Below are 23,953 nucleotides of genomic sequence, written 5' to 3' on the forward strand. Positions count from 1 at the left end.
AGCAAAGTGGTGGCTAAGGAAAATTGGGAGAAGTAGTCTGGAGGATGTAATTTCCTCTTTCCCTCTCTTTCTCGTTGAAAATATTTGCCATCTCAAAGGCACACGGGTGATGCTCAATAAATGTTCACTGAAGGAATGATTGAATCATTTAAGTGCCAAGGAAAATGCAAAAGACAAATAACATACAGATTGTGTTGTGCATGCCTGAACCCGCACAGAGAATAAGGATCCATATTTTTATGTGGATCCAGTTCATTCATTTTCACTATTGTAGAGTATTTGACCTTTGGAATTACAACTTATTTATTTGTTCTACTGTTGAAGATGTTAGAATGGGTTCATGTTTAGGCTAGTCTGAACTATGAATATGAACATTGCTATGAATAGTCTTGCATTTCTCCAGGAGTAAATGGTGGGGTAGGACAGTATGTCTATCTTCAACTTTAGCACATCACATCAAATTGTTTTTGAAAGAGATTTTACCACTTTACACTCCGATCAGCAATAGACAAAAGTTCTTATTGCTCCACACCTTTCTAATTTCTGCTAATCTGTTGGATATATAAAGGGATCTTGTGTTTTTAATTTGCATTTCTCTGATTAAGCAATTTTCACTGATTAAGCACTATTGGTCATTTGGATTTACTATTTGGCTGAAGAGCTTATTCAAACCTTCAGTTGATTTTTATTTGAGTTTTCAGTCTTATTCTAATTGATCGTAAGATTTCCTTAAGAATTTTGCCTATTAGTCCTTTATCAGTTATATGTGTTGCAATAATCTTTTCTAACTTTGTGGATGGCTTGTCCTTTTATTGCCTTTGTCATGTCCTTGTGGTACAGAATTCTTAATTATAGTGTCATTAACTTTATCAGTCTTTCCTTTATGGGTAATGCTTTTTTATCTCTCTCCCATCCATATGTCATAAAGATATTTTCCTACATTACCTTCTGAACGTTTCATACTTTTGCTTTTCATATTTAAGACAATAATCTAATAAAAGCTGCTTTTTTCTTAAAGATTTATTTTTATTTATGCATACGAGAACTGGTGTGTCGGCCAGAGGTGCGGGATGGGGGGGTGAGAGGATACAGCAGAGACAGAGTGGGGAGCAGAACAGGCAAATCCACCGAAATACACTGCTGAGGGGAACAGCAGGCAAGATTAGAGAGGTCTGCCTTGCCGTGTGGATAGCTCCCTGGTTCGGGATTGAACTCATGCTGCAGAGGCTGTCAATAGCATGATAGCACTGACTTTAACCCTTGCCCCACCAGGGAGGCCCAAGAGCTGCTTTTTGCTTTCAGTTTCAGGCAGGATATACAATTTCTTTTTTTCCTTATTGATAAGGAATTACTCTACGATCAGTACTTTTAAAAAGTGTTCTTCCTTCCACTTCTCTACCGTGCAACTCCTGTCATTTATCAAGTGTTCATACATATGCAGGTCTATTTGGGGGCTAATTTTCTCTAGGTTCCTTTGTGTTTTGCTGTTTTGCTTTGTGTTTCATCAGGCTTATTTCTCAATTTAGATGACATCCTTTCTCCAGCAAACTATACATTAACTTCTAAGTCCTAAACTTGTTTTACTTGGATTAAAAACAAAATTCTGCAAAGGAAAAAAAAATCATTCAACTCAAGAAAAGTAGATAATTTTTATTTTTAATATTTTTTTTATTTTTTACATCATTGTTTTTAAAAAATATTTGCTTCCTCCCACCCCCTCAGATCTAGTCCCCATAGTTTCCTTCACCAATGGCACTCCTGCGCCATCACCTCAGTCCCCTGTGCTCCTCCCTCCCTCCCTCTGATGTCTCTCCCTCCTCCTCCCCTGCAGTATGATTTATGATTGTCCATTTTTGCTTGTGTTTTGTACTGTTATTATTTTTTACACTGATTCCTACTGGGTTCTGCTATATTTCTGCTATAAGTGAAACCATCCGATATTTTTCTTTTTCCTTCTGGCTTATTTCACTGAGCATAATTCCTTCTAGCTCCATCCACATTGCTGCAAATGGCATTAGTTTATCTTTTTTGATTGCTGAATAATATTCCATTGTGTATAGATGCCACATCTTCTTGATCCAGTCATCTATTTTGGGGCATTTGGGTTGTTTCCAGGATTTACCTATTGTAAATAGTGCTGCAATAAACATAGGGGTACAGGTGCTCTTTTGGATCAATGTTTTTGTGTCCTTTGGGTAGATCCCTAGGAGTGGAATTGCCAGCTTGTATGGTGGCTCCATTTTTAGTAGACTGAGGAACCTCCGGACAGCTTCCATAGCCGTTGGACCAATTTGCACTCCCACCGGCAATGTAGGAGAGTTCCTTTGTCACCACATCCTTGCCAACATTTGTTGTTGCTTGTTTTTTTGATATGTGCCATTTTTACTGGTGTAAGGTGGTATCTCAATGTGGTTTTAATTTGCATTTCCCTGATTATCAGGGATGTTGAACATTTTTTCATATGCCTATTGGCCATTTGCATTTCCTCTTTGGACAAATGTCTTTTACGTTCTTCTGCCCATTTCTTGACTGGATTGTTTATTTTGTTTTTGTTGAGTTGTGTGAGTTCTTTGTATATCTTTGCAATCAGGCCCTTATCAGTTGACTGGAGTGCAAAGATTTTTTCCCAATCAGTGGGGTGTCTCCCTGTTTTGGTTAATGTCTCTTTTGCTGTGCCAAAGCTAAGAAAAGTAGATTTTGAGTGGAAAGCAAATTAATCGGGAGCTTATCACACATGAAATAGCAAATGTGCACATGACACTTCACAAGTAAATGAAACAACCATATTAGGGTTCTCCAGACTAACAAACTTATAGGATGTTACATATACATAGATATGCATATACATATATAATACACATAAACATATGCCTATCATATATAAATATATATCATGAATAAATATATTCATGCATTTATTACAAGAATATACAATTGGGAAGGCAATCTCATCAATTAATAGTATTGGGGAAACAGAACAGGCACATATAAATGACTGAAACTGGACCACTATATTGTACAAGACACAAAAATTAATTCAAAATATCTTAAAGGGGCCTCCCTGGTGGTGCAGGTGGTTGAGCACAGCACTGTGGGGCTGTCTGCAGCCTCTGAAGTGTGGGTTCGATCCCGGCCAGCCGGGGAACTACCCACATGGTGCAGCAGACCTCTCCTGTCTCACCCACTGCCCCCCTCAGCAGTCTAACCTGTTGTGTTCCCTGCTCTGTTTCTGGTGAATCCTCTCACCCTCCCACACATCTGTCCTGTACCCCTGTTCTTTTATGCATGAATAAATAAATCTTTAAAAAAAAATCTTAAAGACTTGAATGTAAAACTTGAAACCATAAAATACTATAAGGAAACATAACCAGAAAGCTCTTTGACATTGGTCTTGGCAAAGGTTTTTTTAATCTGACACCAAAAACAAAGGCAAGAAAAACAAAAATAAACAAGTGATACTACATCAAATTAAAAAGCTCCCACAGCAAAAGAAATCATTGACAAACTGAAAGGCAACCTACTGAATGGGAGGAAATATTTACAAATCATATTATCTGACAAGGGATCAATATTCCAAAAATTAAAATAATTCATACAACTCAATAGCAAAAACATAAACAATTTGGTTTTAAAATAGGCAGATCTGAATAGACCTTTTTAATTAATTTTTTTAATTGAGGTAGTGTTGGTGTTTTAGGGGTATGGGTTCACATCATACCATGCCTACACCAAAGCACCAATAAGCCACTGCCACAGTCCATTGGGCCCCTTTTACCCTCTGCTGCCTACTCTACCCACATCCTCCCTCTAGCAACCTCCATTCTGTAGAAAGATTCCAAGGGTTTATATTGGCTTGGTTTTGTTTCTTCCTTTGCTTTGTTTCTTTATATTCCACATAGTGAAGTCATCTGATTTTTGTATTTCTACTTCTGATTTATTTTACTTATCCTGCTAAGTTTCAATGCTTATAAAATCTCTATCTCTTTTGCTTCTTGAGCTCCGTGATGTTGTCCAGCTCTGTGGTTCTTGTCCACAGCGATTCCAACATGAGACTCACCCTCTTTTTTGATTTCTACAACAAACCTCATCCCAAGCCTGAGTCTGGTAGACTTTACTGGAAACACCCGCTGGGAAGGGTGTCACAAGCCTTAGCCATAATCCTCCAGACACCTTTCAGGTTCATTCTCCTTTCTACTTTACACCTCCCCTTCCACACACCCCCACCATTTTCTGAGTGCCCAAATCTCCAATTTTTGTATCTTTCTTATGTAAAACAATTTTAGCAGAGATATATAAAGCTGTGCAGTTCCCTATTTGTTTGTAGTCTTTCCTTTGCAAGGGATAGGAATGTAGCACAAACCGGCTTAGCAAAAAGAAGTTACTGCCTCATGGAATCAAAAGACAGGTTTAACTAACAAAATTGCAGGAAGAGGGATTTAGCTGTACTCAAAAACCACTGGAGTTAGGGATTTAAATTTGCTTCTCTCGTTGCGGGCTGGCAACTGTCCAAACTCTTAATGTCTCGCTTTCAACCATCTGAGAGGGGATGCCTTACCTTCCTTATTTTGTAAAATTTAAAAATGCTGGGCAAGGCATCTGAATGGCCCAACTTCTCCATTGTTCATCCCTGTACCCATTGTCTAAAGTATGTGTATTTCACTAAGAACACAGCTTGTCCTAAGAAACCCAAACACTTGATGAGGAGGGGCTGTTTCTAGGAGAAATGAGAGACTTCACCATAGGCAGAATACTCTGGAATAATTTTAACTATTGGGATGTAAACTATGGGATAACCATTTGTCTAATTTCCACACTACCAGTTTAAACAAAGTGGCATCAGACCACAGAGAAGGGGGGCAATGAATATTGCATGGCAGGAAGCTCAGAGAAATGCTTTCATAGAGGCCTCTTGAGGTGAGCCTTTAGGATTGAGTGTGATCTATCAAGCCAAGAGGGGATTCCAGGGAGAGAGACTTCCAGGCTTGAGAAAGTGGACATAAATACCTTCTCCTCTTTCAGACTTCTCCTTTCATATGCTGAAAAATGTATTTGAAACCATCAGAAAACAAAGGATAAAAAATCCTGTTAGTGCAAGAACAGAGGATTAAATGATCTTTGCTTGGACTGACTTACAAGCTGCTAGAAGACACAAGTGACTTAACCCCTCTACAACTTGGCTTTCTCATCTGTTACATAAAAGTAACAGTACCCCCCAAAGGCTCAAATGACTATTAAATGAGATAATCCCCTAGCCAAGGCATTAGTACGCTGTAAATACTCAGTGCTGGAGAGTGACATTAGTGATTACTTTATACTCAAATATAGCCGGAAAACTGAATTAGAAAGTAAAAACACTGGCTAGATTCCATTCTGTAACTATTTAAGATGAATGAGTTGTGCAAACCAGCCATCATTAGTGCAAAATACTTGAAAATACACCTTCTGATAGTACAGGTACATATTAGGGCACAAAAACCGGGTGAAAACAGGAAGGAAAAATACAGTTAAGTTTAGATGCTTTCATTAGACTCGAATTGAAATGAATGAGAAAGAGGACATGACCAAAGGGGCAAAGTGCTCCCTGGAGGTCTGCGGGGTGTGGCGATTCACCCCCAGAGAGTTTGGAGGCTGGGAGAGCTACGGATCCTGGGGGAGCTACGGCAAAGGCACCACCCCGGGGGCCCCGGGACTCAGCCGCGCTCCGCCTCGGGCTCCGAGCTGCGCACCTGGGAAAGCGAGGGCTCCAAGCCAGCGCAGCCGCACCGCTCGGCACCTGATCCGGGGCCCAGCCCCGCCCTAACAACCAATCGGCCCCTGCTCCCCCGGGTCCAGAGTCACCTAGACCCACCCGAGCCTCCTTCCCGGCTTCCCCAGCGGCGCTGCCGTGACACCACTTCCTGTCGCCGGCGCGCACGTGGGCGGAAGTGCCGGTTCCCGTAGCCGCGGCGCTCGCCAGTCTCTCTGGTTACGTTCGTCCGCGGGCCGGGCCAGCACCTCCAGCTCGGCCTCAGCCATGGGAGTCCCGGCCTTCTTTCGCTGGCTCAGCCGCAAGTACCCGTCTATCATTGTCAACTGCGTGGAAGAGAAGGTAAGGAGGTGTCCGGCGGCCGCCACGCCACCCCCGGCACCCCCGGAGGATCTAGGCCGCGGCTTTTGGGGCCGGTCGCGCTCGCCCTGGAGGGAGCCTCGCCGGGGGGACTCGCGTTCCTGTCGCCCCCGCGGGCCGCCGCCGCCCGGCACGCGGTTGGCAGTGGCACCGGATTCGAGACCTTGGAAAATGGCCTTGATGGGGCGAGGGGCCGAGCGGGATGTGAATTAGCTGGAGGGCCGCACCTACCGTGCTGCTGGTTTCCCGGGACCGGAAGGCCCCGCCTCCGGCTTTTGTTTCCTCCGGGCGCCGCGCGCGGGGCTTTCGGAAGAGTCCCGGAGACTCTTAGGCCACTCGCTGAGCTGGCGGCTTGGGGAGGCGCTGGCGCTTCCCACCTTGTGACTACCTTGTAAATAAATGTCCGGCGGCAGGGGTTTCGTTGCTTACTGGCCGTGCCCACAAGGTTTTGTCCTAATATCGGAGGCCATTTGTTGTTGTCGGGTCTTAAGGTGAAAGAAAGCAGCGCGAAATGTCAGAGACAACTAGAATTCTGATCAATGCCTCCTCGCGGTGTCCCGCTGCTGAACAGGATGCCTGTTGAAATTTTCGCAAACCGTGGGTGCGCTTGAATGCACTTTTTGTTGATCCTTTGTAATGTGTAAATAGATTTTTTGGGGCCATTTTGAGGTTTGTATTTCTTTTTGCCAAGATTCCATCCGAATTCGATTTTGTGCTTTACAATTAGAATTTTCTGGTTTGGAAAGGTTCAGGGGCATTGACATATCCCCACCCCTTCGTTTTTGAAGAAGGCATCGGTCAGTCTGTGAACTTACATCGCTTACTTAGTTTGATGAGATCTAGATTTTTTGCTTAACTTCTGTCCAAGGAGGAACCGAAATTCTTGTTTTTATGACATCCCCACTATTCTTTGTTTTTCTCCGAGAAGCTTTTAAACGGAATGCTCGTTTCCTTTGATTTAGAAACTTTCTATCAAACTTTATTTGCATTTTACCTCTTTTGTGTTTTAAAAACTGTTTTGGTTCTCTTCATTTATTGATTTTAGATCTATTGAATTCTAGCTATGCTAGAAGAATATTTAACCACACATGCAACCCCTACCCCATCCTCCTCCTGGTAATAGAAAATAACTGTCTTTATTTTTTCTTTTGGTAAACTTTATGCTGTTAAGTAATGTGCCTTTATTTCTTATTCTGCCTGCTATTTCAGTCGACATAGAGCTACCAGATTTATTTATTTCTTCTTGAATGGGTGTTTATAGTTTATATCTTTTATAGATTTGCCATGTCATATAAAAGTAGCGGAACTTGTTGATATACAGTTACTCATGGATTTCCTTATTATCCTCTTGATGTCGGTAATATCTGTAGTGACGTCACCTCTCTCCTTCCTGATACTAATAATTTTGTCTTTTTTCCATTATCAGTCTGGCGACTTTCTCTACTCTTTTTCTGTTTTTATTTTGACTTTTCTTAATTTCTTATGCTCACTTTGGGTTTTAGCTTGCTTTTCTTGTCCTTGGTACTTGAAGTGGAAGTTGAGGTGATCGCTTTGATACATTCTTCTCTGATATAGTGCCATAAACTGTCTTCTAGTTACTGTTTCAGCTCCATGTGTCTTTATTTTCATTCTTTAACAAATGATATTTAATATCCCCTTTGATAACTTCTTTGGTCCATTACTTATTATTTAAAAATGTTAATTTTCAAATAGTTAGGGGATTTCCCAGATCTTTTTTTTTTCTGTTTTTGAAGTCTAATTTAGATCCTTTGTCGGTGAACATACTTTATTTGAGTTGAATTTTTTTTTTAAAGCTTATCAAATTTGTTTTATGGCTCAGAATATGGTCTTGTTAAGTGTTTCATTTGACTTGAAAAAGACAGCTTCTGCTCTTGTTGGTTAAATGTTACCATTTACAGCTAGAAAATAGAAGATTTGAGTAACACTCGCTGATTTTCTGCATGTTTTTCCATCAATTATTGATAGGAGTATGGACATCTGAGTTTTGTGGATTTGTCTATTTATTTGAGTTCTGTTGGTTTTCACTCCTTGCACTTTGAAGCTCTTTTATTAAGTGCAGAAATCCTTAGGGCTGTTAAGACTTTTTGATGAATATTCCCCATTATCGTTATAAATTAATGACTTTCTCTATCCCTTGGTACTACTTTGCTCAGAAATCTATTTTGTCTGGTATTAATATAACCAGACCTTTTGATTGGTGTTAGTTAGCATGGTGTATCTTTTTTCATACTTCGTCTTTCATTCTGTCTATGTCTTTAAAGTGTATATTTTGTAGGCAACATGCAGTTGAGTCTTGCTTTTTTAATACATTTTGATGATCTTTGCTCCTTTTTTTTTAGAGATTTATTTATGCTACAAGAACTGGGGTACAGACCAGAAGTGTGGGGGGTGATAGGATTCACCAGAGACAGAGTGGGAACAGAACAGGCAGATTGACCGAAATACACTGCTTGGGGGAGCAGCTGGTGAGTCAGGAGAGGTCTGCTGTGCCATGTGGGTGGCTCCCTGGCCGGGAATCAAACTTGTGCTTCAGTGGCTGTGGATAGCTTCATAGGTTGTGTCTTAACCCCTTGTGCCACTAGGGACGCCCTTTGCTCCTTTTTTACTCAAGAAAAATATGTATACATAAAATTTATCATTCTAACCACTTTTAAGCATACAACTAAGTAGCATTAAATGCATTCATAATGTTGTGAAGCAGTAACCACTATTCAGTTTTAGGACTTTTTCATCATCTCAAACAGAAACTCAACCCATTCAACAATAATTCCCTGTTCTCCCTTCCCTTCTACTTTCTGTCTTATGAATTTGTCTATTATTGGTACCTAATATAAGTGAAATAATGTATTTCTCATTTTATGTCAGGCTTTTTTTTCATAGCATAATGTTTTTGAGCTTTATCTGTGTTTAGCATGTGTCAGGGGTTTAATACTTTTTGAATGAATAGTTTCCCATTGTATCCTTATGTCATACTTTGTTTGAACACTTGTTTTTATCTTTTGATTTGTAAATTCTGCTATGAAATGGTTTACACAAGTATCTGTACATCAAATTAGTGCTTGGGTTTATATCTGTGATTGGTCCCTGCTTTCACTGTTTTGGGGTAGATATGTATGACCGGAATTGCTGGGTCATGATGGACTTCCTTCCCCCCCCCCCCCCCAAGAGTATTTATTTATACAAGCACTGGGTACAGTCAGAGGGTGAGAGAATTCACCAGAGCCAGAGTGGAGAGCAGAACAGGCAGACCGACGAAGTACACTGTTGAGGGAAGCAGCGGGCGGCAGGAGAGGTCAGTGCGCCATGTCGGATCCTCACCCCAGCCAGTGCTGCAGAGGCTGGAGGCAGCCTCGCAACCCAGTGCTCAACTGGTGCACCACCGGGGAGGCCCCATGATGGACTTTTAGGAACTACCAAACTCTTCTCCCAATCTCTGTCTTGTAATTGGGGCAGTTAGAACATTTACATTTAATATGATTATTGATAATTAAATTTAAACCTATCATCTTACTACTTGTTTTCAATCTTCATTGTTTTCATTTTTTTTTTTAAGATTTATTTATTTATGCATACAAAAGCTGGAGTACAGGCCAGAGGTGTGTGTGGGGGGGTGAGAGGATTCACCAGAGACAGAGTGGGGAACAGAACAGGCAGACTGACTGAAATACACTGCTGAGGGGAGCAGCTGGTGAGACAGGAGAGGTCTGCCTCGCCATGAGGGTTGCTCCCTGGCCGGCTGGGGATTGAACTGGTGCTACAGAGGCTGCGCATTGCTTCATAGTTCAGTGCTTAACCCCTTGCGCCACCAGGGAGGCCCCTATTTTCATTTTCTAATTCTGCTTTTGGCGTTTTTGTTATTCCATTATATCTTTTTTTTTTTTAACTACTTTTAATTCATTCAATCATCAGTTTCTTCACTTTGTGTCCTAGTTCATACAGTCCTCCAGTCAATAACTTCATGATTTGGGGAAAATGAATGAGCTCTCCTTAACTCTAAAGAACAGAAACTTCTTGCGTTAACATTGTACTGCTCTCCCTTCAGTCCTCTGTTTATCTCTGTATGAGAGCTGAAATAAGAAGCTGAAATAAGAGTGTCACCTTGTTTAACCTAAGCTAAAGATGTGTAAGTTGGTGAACTCAATTTCATCACTCTGTTCATGTTGGCAGATAACCAAGAGAGTACTGCAAGTATTGATTTGGGGATTACAAAAAAATGTTAGTAGGTGAATTTGCAAATAGGAATTCATGAATAATAATAAAGATTAGCTGTATATGTAGCACATGGGGTAGTTGTATGGATTAAATCAATTAGTACAAATGAAGTACTTCAGAATAGCCTTGCATAGAAGCATTTGATAGTTCAGAATTTTATCCAAGATAATTTTTATGTCCACTTAAAACTGGATATTTTTGTTTCTGACTCTTGGCAACATTGCCAGTGTAGAATTGTGCTCTTCCTATTATTATGTTGTAAAATCCAGGTTTTCTACCTTGCTTTTTTCCTTTCTCCCTTCTGTTTCATTGCTTACTTTTTTTTATGACAGGCAATGCTCTAAGGACAGGGAGGATGATAGTAAATAAGGGTGGTGTTGGCCTCTGTCCTTGGATTCTGTTTTCTTCAATATGATTATTTTTTGGAGCTGGCTACTCCAGCTGCACCCATTTGTAAATATATGAAAAACCTTTGAGTTACAAACTTAAAATGGAGAAATTGTGTAGTCAGTAATTCATGCTTTTTATTGGTATATTCACAGATGTGTGCATCACAGTCAATTGTTGAACAATTTTATGACCACCAGAGAAAATCTGTACCCTTTAGCTACTATCCCACTGTCCCTGCCAGTTACCTTCAGCCCTAAGCAGCTACTATTTTCTGTGTGTATAGAGTTCCCTATTCTGACTTTCATATGAACAAAATCATTCATAGTTTTTTTGGCTGATGTCTTTTACTTCATATTGTGTTTTCAGGACACATCCATGTTGTAGTATGTAGTTTAGTATGTCCTTTTTTATCAAATATTTTATTGTATGGCTTTACATTTTTTTTTATCCATTTGTGTGTTAATGGATAATTGGGTTATTCCACTTTTTGACTATTAGAATAATGCTACTACATCGGTATAAGTTTCTGTGTTGGCATGTTTTTAATTCTTCTGGGTATGTACCTAAAAGTAGAATTGCTGGGTTATGTGTCACTTTGTGTAATTATTTGAGGAACTGCTAGACTCTTTTCCAGAGTGGCTGCATTTTACATTCCTACCAGCAGTTTTTGAGGGTTCCAGTTTCTCTGCATTCTTTGTTAACACTTGTTACCTTTGTTACTTTAATATCTTAACCATATTAATGAGTATGAAGTGGTACTCATTGTGGTTTTGCTTTGCATTCCCCTGATGACTGATGATACTGAATGTTTTCATTTCAGACAATCTTTTGCTTAGATTGTTTAATCCATTCACATTTAATGTTGATATAGTTGGATTTAAATTCACCGTTTTACTTTTTGTTTCCTATATGGATTTTCTGATACAGCATTTTTATTTCGTTAGTGACTTTTAAAACTCTTTGAGGTCTTGAAGTGGTTGCTCTAGGGTTTACCATATACATCTCATCATCTTTAGATTTATACTAGCTTAATTCTAGTAATAAGTCGAATACTTGTACATACTTTGTTCCCATTTTTCCTTTTTTGATAGATGTATTTGTGTGTGTATATATATTAATGTTTTTTTTTAATTTTTTTTTTTAATAGAGGCATGCTTTATTTGTTTGCTGGTTTGTTTGTTTGTTTTGTTTATACATGCACTGGGTACAGTCAGAAGTGCGGGAGGGTGAGAGAATTCACCAGAGCCAGAGCGGGGAGCAGAGCAGGCAGAAGGACCGAAGTACACTGCTGAGGGGAGCAGCGGGCGGCAGGAGAGGTCTGCGCGCCTATATATTAATGTTTTAAGCCTAACAGTGCAACATTGTAACTATTACTTCATCATCTGCAGTTATTTCCTTAGCCCTTTGCAATATTGCTTCCACCGACCTCCTTTTGGGCTGTTTCTGCTACTTAAAATATATTCTGTGTGATAGCCCAATTGTCCATTATACCATTGTATACATTTGTTTTTTAAATCACCTAAAGAAAGAAAGCATAAAAAGTATGCTTTATTGGAGTCATTTGCTTCCAGCTTGATGACATTCTTTCACTATCCCTTGTAAATTGGGTCTGTTAGTAGCAAATCCTCTCAGTTTTTGTTTATCTGGCTAAGTCTTTATTTCCCCTTTAATTTTTTTAAACAATCTTTTCTGGATGTTATTTTCACTTAACATAATCACCTCAGAGCCATCCATATTGTTGCAAATGCCACTATTTCTTCTTTTTTCATAGCTGTGTAATAGTCCAGTGAGTATACAGTCCACAATTTCTTTATCCATTTGTTTGCTGAATGGCAGTTATTTTGGTGCCATGATTTGGCAGTTGTGGACAGCGCTTCTATGAACATAGGTGTGGGTAAATCTTTTCATATTAGAGTTTTCACATTATTTGGGAAAATACCTAATAGAGGTATTTGTTGGATCTTATGACATTTCCATTTTTATTTTTCTTAAGAGATCTCACTACTGTTTTACACAGAGCTTGTGGAAGTGTCCCTTTTGTGTTCACTTGCATTCCCAGCAGCAGTGGGTGAGAGTTCCCTTTTTATTGCAATCGTGCCAACATTTGTTGATTCCATTCTTTTTTATATGGGCCATTTTCACAGGGGTTAAGGGGTATCTCAGTATGGATTTGATTGCATTTCCCTTATAAATAAGTGATGTTGAACAATTTTTCATGTCTGTAGACCAACAGGATGTCTTTGTTAGAAAAGTATTTATGTCCTTTGCCCATTTTTTAATTGGGTTTTTGTTTTCGTGTTGTTGGATTGTATCTTTGTAAATTCTGGAGACTAGGTCCTTGTCGATGTGTGATGTGCAATTTTTTTTCCCATTTTGTTTTTGTGGTTTCTTTTGAAGTACAAGACTTTTTAATTTCATGTTGTCCCTCTTTTTTCATCCCGCTTTTTTATTTTTGTTTTTGTTTCTCTTGTGGTTGTAGTTGAGTCTTCAAATACATCATTTTGGTAGATGTCCTGTAGTGTTTCTCCTGTTTTTTTTCCTTTCAAGTATTTTATGGTCTTGATTCTTATATCCACATCATTAACCTATTTCAAATTAATTTTTGTGTGTGGAGTTAAGTATGAGTTAAGGTTTTTGTGTATGGAGTTAAGTATATTTTCTTTCTTTTTTTTTTTTTTTTTTTTTGCAAGTGGCTATCCATGTTTCCTAGCACTGTTTATTAATGAGGCTACCTTTTCACCACTGTATGGCCTTAGCTACTTTGTCAGAGATTAACTGTCCATATTTGTGTAAGTTTACCTCTCGCTTTCTATTCTCTTACATTGGTCTGCATTTCTGCTTTTGTTCTGGTACCATATTGTTTTAATTACTGTTGTTTTATAATATAGTTTGAAGTCAGGAAGTGTAATACCTCCCATTTTTCTTTTCTCTCAGGATTGTTTTGGCTATTTGGGGCCTTTTGTGTTTCTATAGAAATTTTACAATTGTTTTATTTCCTTGAAAAGTCACTGATACTGTGGTATATTGCATTGAATCTGTAAACTGCTTTGGGTAATATGGACATTTTAATGATGTTAGTTTTTCCAATATATGGGCATGGGCTATCTCTCCATTTTTTGTGTGTTTTTTATTTCCTTTAAACAGTTTTACAGGTTTTTTGTTTGTTTGTTTGTTTGTTTTTTGTTTTTTGTTTTTTAATACAAGCACTGGGTACAGTCGGAAGCATGGGAGAGTAAGAGAATTCCCCAGAGCCAGAGCAGGGAACAGAACAGGCAGACTGACAAAGTACACTGCTGAGGGGAGCAGCGGGCGGCAGGAGAGGTCTGCACGCCATGTGGGACCCTCGCCCGGTGATCGAACTGGTGCTGCAGAGGCTGTGGGCAGCTTCGCAACCCAGCGCTCAATCGCTGCGCCACCAGGGAGGCCTCCAGAGTATTACAGTTTTTAATATATAGGTCCTTTGTTAACACCCAGGAATTTCATTCTTTTTGACATGGTTGTGAATGGGACTGTATTGCTTACTTCCCTTTCTTCTGATAGCTTGTTTGCATACAGAAATGCAACTGATTTTTGGTCTTAAGACTTTACTGTATTCATCTATTATTTCTGTAGTCATTTGGATTCTCTTATGCCTAATTACTTTTGACAGGACTTCTAATATTATGTTGAATATTAGAGGTGATAGTGAACATCCTTGTCTTGTTCCTGATTTAAGTGGAGATACTTTCAGTTTTTCACCATTGACTGTGATGTTGATTATGGGTTTGTCATACATGGCTTTTATAATGTTTCAGTAAATTGCATTTACTCCCATGTTATTGAATGTTTTTAATCATAAATGAATATTGAATTTTTCAGATGCTTTTTCGGTATCTGTTGAGATGATCATTGTGGTCTTTATATTCCTTTTTGTTGATAAGGGGAGTGACATTGATAGATTTGCATATGTTGAGCCAGCCTTGCATGGATAAAGCCTTCTTAGTCATGGTGGATGCTTCTCTTGATATGTTTGCTATATTTGGTTTGCTAGGTTTTTGTTAAAGATTTTTATATCTATGCTGATCAGAGATTTAGGTTTATACTTTTCTTTTTTTGTCCTGTCTTTTTAGTTTGGGGATCATGGTAGTTTTGGCCTCCTAGAATATGTTGGGGAGTTTTCCTCCCTCTTCAATTTTTTAAAGAGTTTGAGTTGGAGAGGTATTAGATCTTCTTTGAAGGCTTGGTAGAATTCACTGGAGAAGCCATCTAGCCCTGGGTGTTTGTTCTGAGGGAGACTTTTACCACTCTCAATTTCATCACTTGTGATTGGACTGTTTAAGCTGTTTAATCCTGGTTCAATCCTGGGAGGTTGTATGTGTCTAAAACTGGTTTGTTTGCATAGAGACTTGTAATGGGTTCTTATGATCATGTGTATTTTTTCTGATTCTCTTGTTTTGGGTTTACTCTCTTCTTCATAAATATAAGCTAATAGCTTGCCAATTTTATTTTTTCAAAGGACCAACTCTTAGTTGCATCAATCTTTTGGACATTTTCTTTCGTTTTCTATTTCATTTATTTCTGCTGCAGTTTCTTTATTCTACTGGTTTTGAGATGCGTTTGTTCTTTCTCTAGTTGTTGCAGCTGCAGTTAGAATGTTTATTTGAAATTTTTTTTTTTTTAAATGTAGGCCTATATTGCTATAAACTTCCCATTTGGAACTGCTTTTAGAACACAGGATAAGGTCTGGTATCTTGTGTCTACATTTTTATTAGTTTCTGGATACTTTTTGATCACTTCTTTGATTTCTTCATTGACCTGGGAATTGTCCCGAGGCCTTTTGTTTAATCTTCACATGTTTTGGTTTATTCCAGGATTCATTTTGTGGTTATAGCATTAGAACCTTCTAGCTTTATGGCATAGTGGTCTGTGAAAATGTTTGATGTAAATTCTGTTTTTGTGTATTTACTGAGATATGTTTTATGTTCTACTACATGATCTGCTCTTAAGAATGTTCCATGTGTTGGGCCTCCCCGGTGGCGCAGCGGTTGAGCGCTGGGTTGCAAAGCTGCCCGCAGCTTCTGAGGCACCGGTTCAATCCCCGGCTGCTCCCCGGCCACCCGGAGGAGGGTCCCACATGGCACACAGACCTCTCCTGCTGCCCGCTGCTCCCCTCAGCAGTGTACTTCGGTCCTTCTGCCTGCTCTGCTCCCTGCTCTGGCTCTGGTGAATTCTCTCACCCTCCCGCACTTCTGACTGTACCCAGTGCTTGTATAAATAAAATATAAATAAATAAATAAATACATCTTTAAAAAAAAAAAGAATGTTCCATGTGTCTTAGAGAAGAAATGTATGGAAAGCTCTATAAATCCATCTGTTCTAATACTTCTTTTAAGGCCTATATTTCTTTGTTAATTTTCTGTCTGAATGATCTATCCCTTTGTGTCAATAGTGTGTTGAGGTCTCTGATCATGATTGTATTTTTGTAGATGTTAATAGTTGATTTATGTAACTAGGTGCTCCTGCATAAGGTGTATAAATATTAAAAGTTATCTCCTTGGTGAGTTGTTCCCTTGATCATTATATAGTGGCCATCTTTTTCTTTGATTACCTTTTTTCTGGTAGGAGAATAGTGTTTCTGCCCTTTCTAAGTTATTGGCATGTATGATCTTAACTCTTATATATAGTTTATTTTTGTCTTTTAATGTTAAATGGGTCTCTTGTAAGCATAGTATAGATGGCATATTCTTTCTTGTACCAGTTCAAATCTGTTGATCCCCTCTAGTGAATTTTTTTATTTCTTTTTTTTTACTTCCTTTTAATATGATTTTTATCTTTGCTGACATTTTGTATTTGTACAAACTGTTATCATACTTTCTTTATTTCTTTAAAGTTACTTCTTTAGCTTTACTTCTATATTTTCTGTAAACATACATATAATAATAGCTCCTGTAGAATTTCTTATGTTATCTGACACCTGGACAATCTCATGGACATTTTCTTTTATTTTCCTTTCCCCCTCTGTACAGGTCATAATTTTCTGTGTTTCTGCATTCCTGGTAGTTTTTTGCACTTGTTTTTATTTATGTATAGTATAGCAACTCTGGATGTATTTTATCAACTCTGGATGCTGTTCCCTTCCGAGCTTTTCCAAGACTTGTAATTGTTGTTCATTGATTTATCTGACTGGGTTATTTTATTTTATTTTTTAAGATTCATTCATTCATTCATTTGTTCATTCATTTATAAAAGCACTGGGTACAGTCAGAAGCGCGGGAAGGTGAGAGAATTCACCAGAGCGGGGAGCAGAACAGGCAGAAGGACTGAAGTACACTGCTGAGGGGAGCAGCGGGTGACAGGAGAGGTCTGCGTGGGACTCTTGTTGGAGGCCAGGGATGGAAACCGGCGCTGCACAGGCTGCGGGCAGCTTCGCAGCCCAGCGCTCGACTACTGCACCATATTGCCCCCCAGGAAGGTACAGTTTGGAGCATACCCACAGCCATTCTTCCATTCTAACTTTGATCACACTCAGTACTTAAATTCCCCCAATTGAGGTCCATTGCTCTGTTGTTTTAAACAGTTCCTGGGGCATAAATTTCTTTGCGGACTAATTCAGTCAAATTGTGACTCTCTTGGCAGTAGTTTCTGAGATTAATGGTTGTTAATTGCTAATTAATGTTCCGCTTACCCCAGTAGTGCTTCTGTTCTGGTACAGCAGACCTCTGCAGATTCGCCTGCCTCCCTCAGCAGTGTACTTGGGTCAGTCTGCCTGTTCTGCTCCCCACTCTCTCTGGTGAATCCTCTCACCCCCCACACCTCTGGCCTGTACCTCAGTTCTTCTATGCATAAATAAATAAAATCTTTAATAAAAAAATAAAATGGCAGTATGGCAAGATGGGCACCACTTCTTCCCACAGTCCCTTCAAAGGAACCAGCTTGTGTGGCCCAATCCTTGAGCCATTGAAAGATGGTGTCATTGCACTTGATAATTCAGTGATCTTTGATAGAGGCCTTCTTTTTTTTTTTCTTTTTTCTTTATATATATATTTTACATCATTGTTATTTTTCCCCCACCCTCATTGTTCATTTTTAAACAATGTTTGCTCCCCCTTCCCTCAGGTGTGGTCCCCATAGAATTTCCTTCACCAATTCACTGGTGCACCAGCATAGTCCTCTGTGCTCCTTCTCCCTCCCTCTCATCCCTCTCCCTCCTGGATGGATGCCTTCTGCACCTTAGAGGCTGTGATAACCATGCCAAAGTCCACTTCCAGCACCCAGCCCTCTTTGGAGGTGTTGCTAGTCAGTAGTAACACATGCATGTATTGAAATCTCCCAGCTCTCCAAGCCTGGGATCTATAGGTTTGTGTTGGAGATAATAGGCTTCCAGTGCTAGCTGCCACATGGGGCTGCTGGCATAGAATTGACTGGAACATAGTTTGATGTGAAAATCATTTTAGGGGTTTACTTCAAAACCTGTGAAGGGCCTCCCTGGTGGTGCAGTGGGTTGAGTGCAGTGCTCAGCTGTCTGCAGCCTCTGCAGCGCCGGTTCAATTCCCGGCTGGCCAGGGAGATTCCCACAAGGCGTGACAGACCTCTCCTATCTTGCCCGCTGCTCTCCTCAGCAGTGTATTTCAGTCGTCTGCCTGTTCTGCTCCCTGCTCTGTCTGTGGTGAATCCTCTCACCTTCCCATGCCTCTGACCTGTATCCTAGTTCTTGTACGTATAAAAATAACTATATCTTTAAAAGAAAAAAACCTATGGAGTATATTTTTATGCAGATCCGTGATTTGTTTATTTGTACCATAATTAATCTTGATTTCTTGGCATCTTTGTGCACAAATAGAATAATTTTCCAGCTACGTATTTGAAATCCATATAGCCCTTCCTTTTTCCATGTAGTGAAGGAGAAATGGGCTTCCTGCTGGGCAGAGCTACCTTGACTGCCAAACCTAATGTGTCAGTGTGCTTTGTATTTCACTTGGGAACGGCTAATCAGGCAAGGGACTTAAGGTTGTGTGTTCTCTGGGATTGCCTCTTAAGCTGCCCTGTCCACATGTGGCCTGAGAGGATGAAGGGAAAGGAGCATGCAGGGGTTCACCCACATGGTTTTTGAGTGGCTGTGCCGATGGTTCATGCAGAGGCTCTCCCAGAGTCCTCTTATTTTCTCCCACTTCTTGTCATCAAGAGCTCCTCTCAGCATGTTTTAATTGTACACTCCATTTTGTCAAATCTACTGGTTTTCTACATCTCAGGCATCCCTCATGATTTCTCAACAATAGAAGGTTCTTTTGGTTTTCTAGCATAGTTACACAACTGTGGTTATTTGGTTGCTTTTTAGCCTTTCATGTGGCCTGGGGGTAGAAAAGGTAGAACTGCAGTGTATGCTCCAGGTTATTGTCAAGAAAATCTAAAAATAATGAAACATTATTTGAAATGAATTGATTTTAGGTTCAGAGTGGCTCTCCTTTTAGCTCCTCTTTGATTGGTTAAGAATCCCTTTTAAATCAGCAAGAGTTAAGGATCTGTCAAGTTGGCACTGTATTTGGCAAGGCTCTTGGGGAATGGTTTCCTTTGTTGAGCATCAAAATCCTCTTTTGAAGAAACAAACTCTAAATCTACATAATTAACTTTTGGACATATTTATAATAGTGCTGAGAGGAAAATATGTACAGTTTTCATATTGTGTATGCTTAAAGCTCTTTTCTCAGGGTGGGGCCTTCTGTATTCCCTTCCCCAGGCTGTATTTTCTAGGTAGTAGAAATAGCCATTGTCACGCAACTGTAACAGTGATTGACAAACAATAATATGCCTAGTGCTAGGCACTGGGGAGGAGATTAGCAAGCACTGACCTCTTTTGTAAACAAAAGAGGTGTTTTTTTGAACACAGCCATTTTCGTTCATGTTTATAGTGGTTATAGCTTTTGCTCTTTACAAAGACAGTTATGAGTAGTTAAGATCATTTGGCCAACAAGTCTAAAATATTTTATTATCTGGCTTCTTAAGGAGCATAAAGAAGGTGGGTCTCGATTGCACTGAGTGTGGTATCTGCTGGGTACATGTTTGAAAGTTACCAGGGCCTCCCCTGGTGGCACAGTGGTTGAGCACCAGGCTACGAAGCTGCCCGCAGCCTCTGCAGCGCCGGTTCAATCCCTGGCTGCGAGGCGAGGGTCCCACATGACGTGACAGACCTCTCCTGCTGCGCCCACTGCTCCTCTCAACAGTGTACTTTGTCAGTCTGCCTGTTCTGTTCCCCGCTCTGGCTCTGGTGGATTCTCTCACCCTCCTGCGCTTCTGACTGTACCCAGTGCTTGTATAAACAAACAAACAAACAAACAAACAAATAAATCTTTTTTAAAAAATTAAAGAAAGTTACCATTTTATCTTCTTCAGTGGACACCTCAAAACTCACCTCTTCCTCTTCTTATTACCCCTTACTCAATTCACTGCTTCTGATCAAACATTTCTTTCCAGTCTCGCAGCATCTATGTATTAAATGCTCTGATAACTTCTTCCCTGTTTTACCCTTAAGTCACTTTGATATCCTTTTCTCACAATTATAAAAACAAATTAAAACCCAGTCTTACTCCCATTCTCTTTCTTTCAAAGATAACCACTGTCCTGAAATTGGTGTTTATCATTTCCTTGGTTTTTCCTCTGTGCTTTCACTATGCATGTATTCATCCCTGAACAATATCTAATATTGTGTCTATTTTATAACTTTCTATAAGTGGTATACTGTGTTTATAGATTGCTCTTTTTTTGGCTTAATATTTGTGGCCATTCATTTCTATTTCTTTGAATCTTCTATGTGGCATTCCATTATATATGCACATTACAGTTTATTAATCCATTCTATGGGGTCTTTTCTCTTTTTTTCCTAATTGACCATTTATTTTTATTTTTTAGCAACTTTATCATGGCAATTTATATCATATTTACCTGTTTAAAGTGTACAGTTTAGTGACTTTTAGTGTATATAGAGAGTTGTACAACAATCACCAATTTTAGAACATTTTCATTATTCCCAAAAAAGTGTACCCACATTAGTCATTTCCTATCTCTCACCCTTCCTCCACTCTTCAGATTGGAGCTCATCTGTTTTTGTCTCTGGGTTTGTCTGTTCTGACTTTTTATCTAAATGGGATCTTTTGTGACTAGCTTTCACTTATCAGAATGTTTTTTGGTTTATCCATGATGTAGCATGTACATGATGGGTTTTTAAGTTTGCAAAGTTTTGCATTACAAATGACAGTGTATGTATAGGAGAACTGTTATTTTTGGCTGTATTTTATTAGTAGTAACAGTAGAAATTTATCTCATGTTCTTATCATTTGCTGAAGCTGAGTGTCTTCAGTAGCAAATAAAGCACAGTCCTTACCTTTTGAAGAACTCACTGTGTAGTTGGGTTAGAATGACTAATTATAAAGCCATGGAAGTACTGCAAGTGAATAAGCAAAATTATGAAGAAATGCAGAAGGAGGAGCAGTTCATTTTCCGGGGGTATGTGTATAAAGTGTTTTGGATTGAACGACATTTGATCTGAGTCTGTACCCTGGAAAATTAATAACATTTCCAGAAGTGGATATTGGCAGGAAAGAAGAATCGGTGTGCAAAGACAATGTGAAATGAAACAATGTTTTTCAAGAACTTAAGGAGAAATAGGATGGAACTAAACAGTATTGTGACAGGACAGGAGATAGTAATGGTCCAAGCTTATTGGTCTGCAATTGCTACAGCAAATCATTGGAAAAATTACACAAGATTAAGATACAGTCACACTTGTATTTTAGGAAAAAAAAACTGACAGTGCAGCATGTAGATTAGAGACTGGAGAATCTAGAAATGGGAGAGTCTGTACAATTTTACTGATCTTTTAGGTGAGGAATGATGTTCTGGTATTTGTCATAGGAGTGGGAAAATAAAGTGATGGGGCATTTTTCATTAGGTTAAGTTGACAGGATTTATTGATAAAATGTGTAGTGAGGAATTCTAAGATTTATAGTATTACTCCTAATGATATCTTACTTGGGCAACTGAATGATTTAGGAATTTGATAAATATCCCCTACACAGTCAAGATTAACTTGTGTTGAAACTCTGTACAGATGAAGTATTTGCTTCATTTATTTTAAGGAGTAAGATAGCTTATCATGTACTTTAAAGATTACTAATATGTTGTATTTTCAGTTCAGACATGAAATCTAGGTTCATACGAGCTTAAGATGTTTCAACTTCAGACATGAATAAATTATTATCACTTTTTCATAGCCAAAAGAATGCAATGGTGTAAAGATTCCTGTTGATGCCAGTAAACCTAATCCAAATGATGTGGAGTTTGATAATCTGTACTTGGATATGAATGGAATTATCCATCCCTGCACTCATCCCGAAGACAAGTATGTAGCCTGTTATGGTCACTGATATCACAAATTACAAAGAGTACTATATTATATTACGTTGTTTACTTATCATTATAGACCAGCACCAAAAAATGAGGATGAAATGATGGTTGCAATTTTTGAGTATATCGACAGACTTTTCAATATTGTAAGACCAAGACGACTTCTGTATATGGCAATAGACGGAGTGGTAAGTACTAAAATAATTAATTTAGAAGGTTCCTTTTTTCCCTTTTCTTGCTGTGTTTTCAGCTTCTGAACTGAAAGATAAATTATGAAAAATACTGATGAGTGAGTTTGGAAATAAAGCCTCATCTTTCAGCCATTCATTCAAACAATTTTTATGCCTGGCTTGTGCTAGAAATGCTGGGAGTGTTGGTAACTGCCCTTGCTTTGAAGGTTTATTACTAGAGGGACAGAAACATAGATAAATTAATGGGATTGGTTATTTTTGGACTTTATAGACACTTGATGTTACATGCTGGGCGCGGAGGGAAAGGGGGAGCAGTGCTGCTGAGGGGAGTAGGTGGGGAAGGCAACTTTGTCCTATTTCTTGAAAAGTGAAGAATAGCTGGAGATGGGTGGGTGGTGGTGGGGGGGAATGGAGGGACAGAGGTGGGAACTTCTTTTTCCTCAAATATTAGATAAACACGCTTTCCACACTCTTACAGTGACACAGAGAGGCAACTGCGGGTGATGTAGATTGAAAAAAGTAGTAGTTTGTTGATTTGAGAAGGCCTTACCTGCCACACTCAGGAATTTGGATTTTATCTTAGAGGCAAGACAGTGCCCTATAATAATACCAAATAGCTTAGGTTATAAATGACCAGCAAACTATGTCAGGATTCAAGGACAGTTTAGGTAAATCATAACCCTAAATTTATTTAGTCATATGCAAATAGATTCTTTTTCTCTTTGATTTAGTCATCCTAGTGACTAATGAAACTATTTTTGAAAATCTAAAAAACTTTGGGTATAAGAATTTTTCTGGAAGGTTCTGTTTACTCAATGAAAAGCTGCCTAATAACTTGTTAAGTTGCACTTAAAGTGGGGTAAACAATAAAGGAAACACATATATGTCTTATTTGGAGCATATTCCATTTAAGGTCCAAGTAAATTTCTTGAAGCAAATCTTTAACTTTTATCCAATATGCTTTTACTACTAGATCAAGTATAAAATATGTGCATATTTGCATGCATATATACATATACACGTCTAGAGCATATTTTTTGTTAAAATATAAATGTAGATTTTTAATACTTAGTGCATAAAAGAGTTAGATGGCCTCATTTTAGAAAGACTTTAAAAAGAATTTAAAATAACTTATTTTAGGTAAATGCAGGATATTTTAAATTCCCTTCCTGTGCCAAAATTGAGTTCAATAACATCAAAACTTTATAATTTATGTAGTTATTTAGGCCTTTCCAGTGTTTTAAATTAAATTTGGTTAAAATAATTTTAAAAAGTATTTTGGTTAAAATCTTGTTCCTTTCTAACTGCTTATTGTAAAGACGGCAGTAATTAATGAACCTTATTGTGGAAAATACAAAATAGAAACTCTTGATAGATTAAGCCATAGTTTTCTATTACTTTTAAGGGAATTATGAATCCCATGTGGAGACCATATTTTTTTTTTTAAGGTGTGAACAAAGAGTATGTCTCCCTGATTCTGGTTCTGTAGCAACTGCTGATTCTAAGCTAATTGGATCTTTGAGCTAAGTGATCTTTCCTTTGTGGATGTCTTCAAGCACTGTAACTCCATGGAACGCACATTAGGTTGTGCACCCTGCAGCATTAAGTGCTATGATTTCATGGAATGCTTATCTAGTTGGCATTGTTACTCCTGTGA

The 23,953-nt window shown here is 38.8% G+C and overlaps 1 protein-coding gene across 1 annotated transcript in view; it reads left to right on the top strand.

Moving 5' to 3' along the window:
* Positions 1–6,013: 6,013 nt before the first annotated feature.
* Positions 6,014–23,953, top strand: part of XRN2 (5'-3' exoribonuclease 2) — a gene marked incomplete at both ends in the record, with an annotated part of 80,914 nt that continues 62,974 nt past the window's right edge. The window contains 3 exons of the mRNA XM_084247190.1: positions 6,014–6,088; positions 21,973–22,100; positions 22,182–22,293. Coding sequence (XP_084103316.1) covers positions 6,014–6,088; positions 21,973–22,100; positions 22,182–22,293 — 315 coding nt within the window. The remainder of the gene's footprint in view (positions 6,089–21,972; positions 22,101–22,181; positions 22,294–23,953) is intronic.

This window comes from Talpa europaea, assembly GCF_964194135.1.
Source record: "Talpa europaea genome assembly, chromosome: 11".
Taxonomy (NCBI): domain Eukaryota; kingdom Metazoa; phylum Chordata; class Mammalia; order Eulipotyphla; family Talpidae; genus Talpa; species Talpa europaea.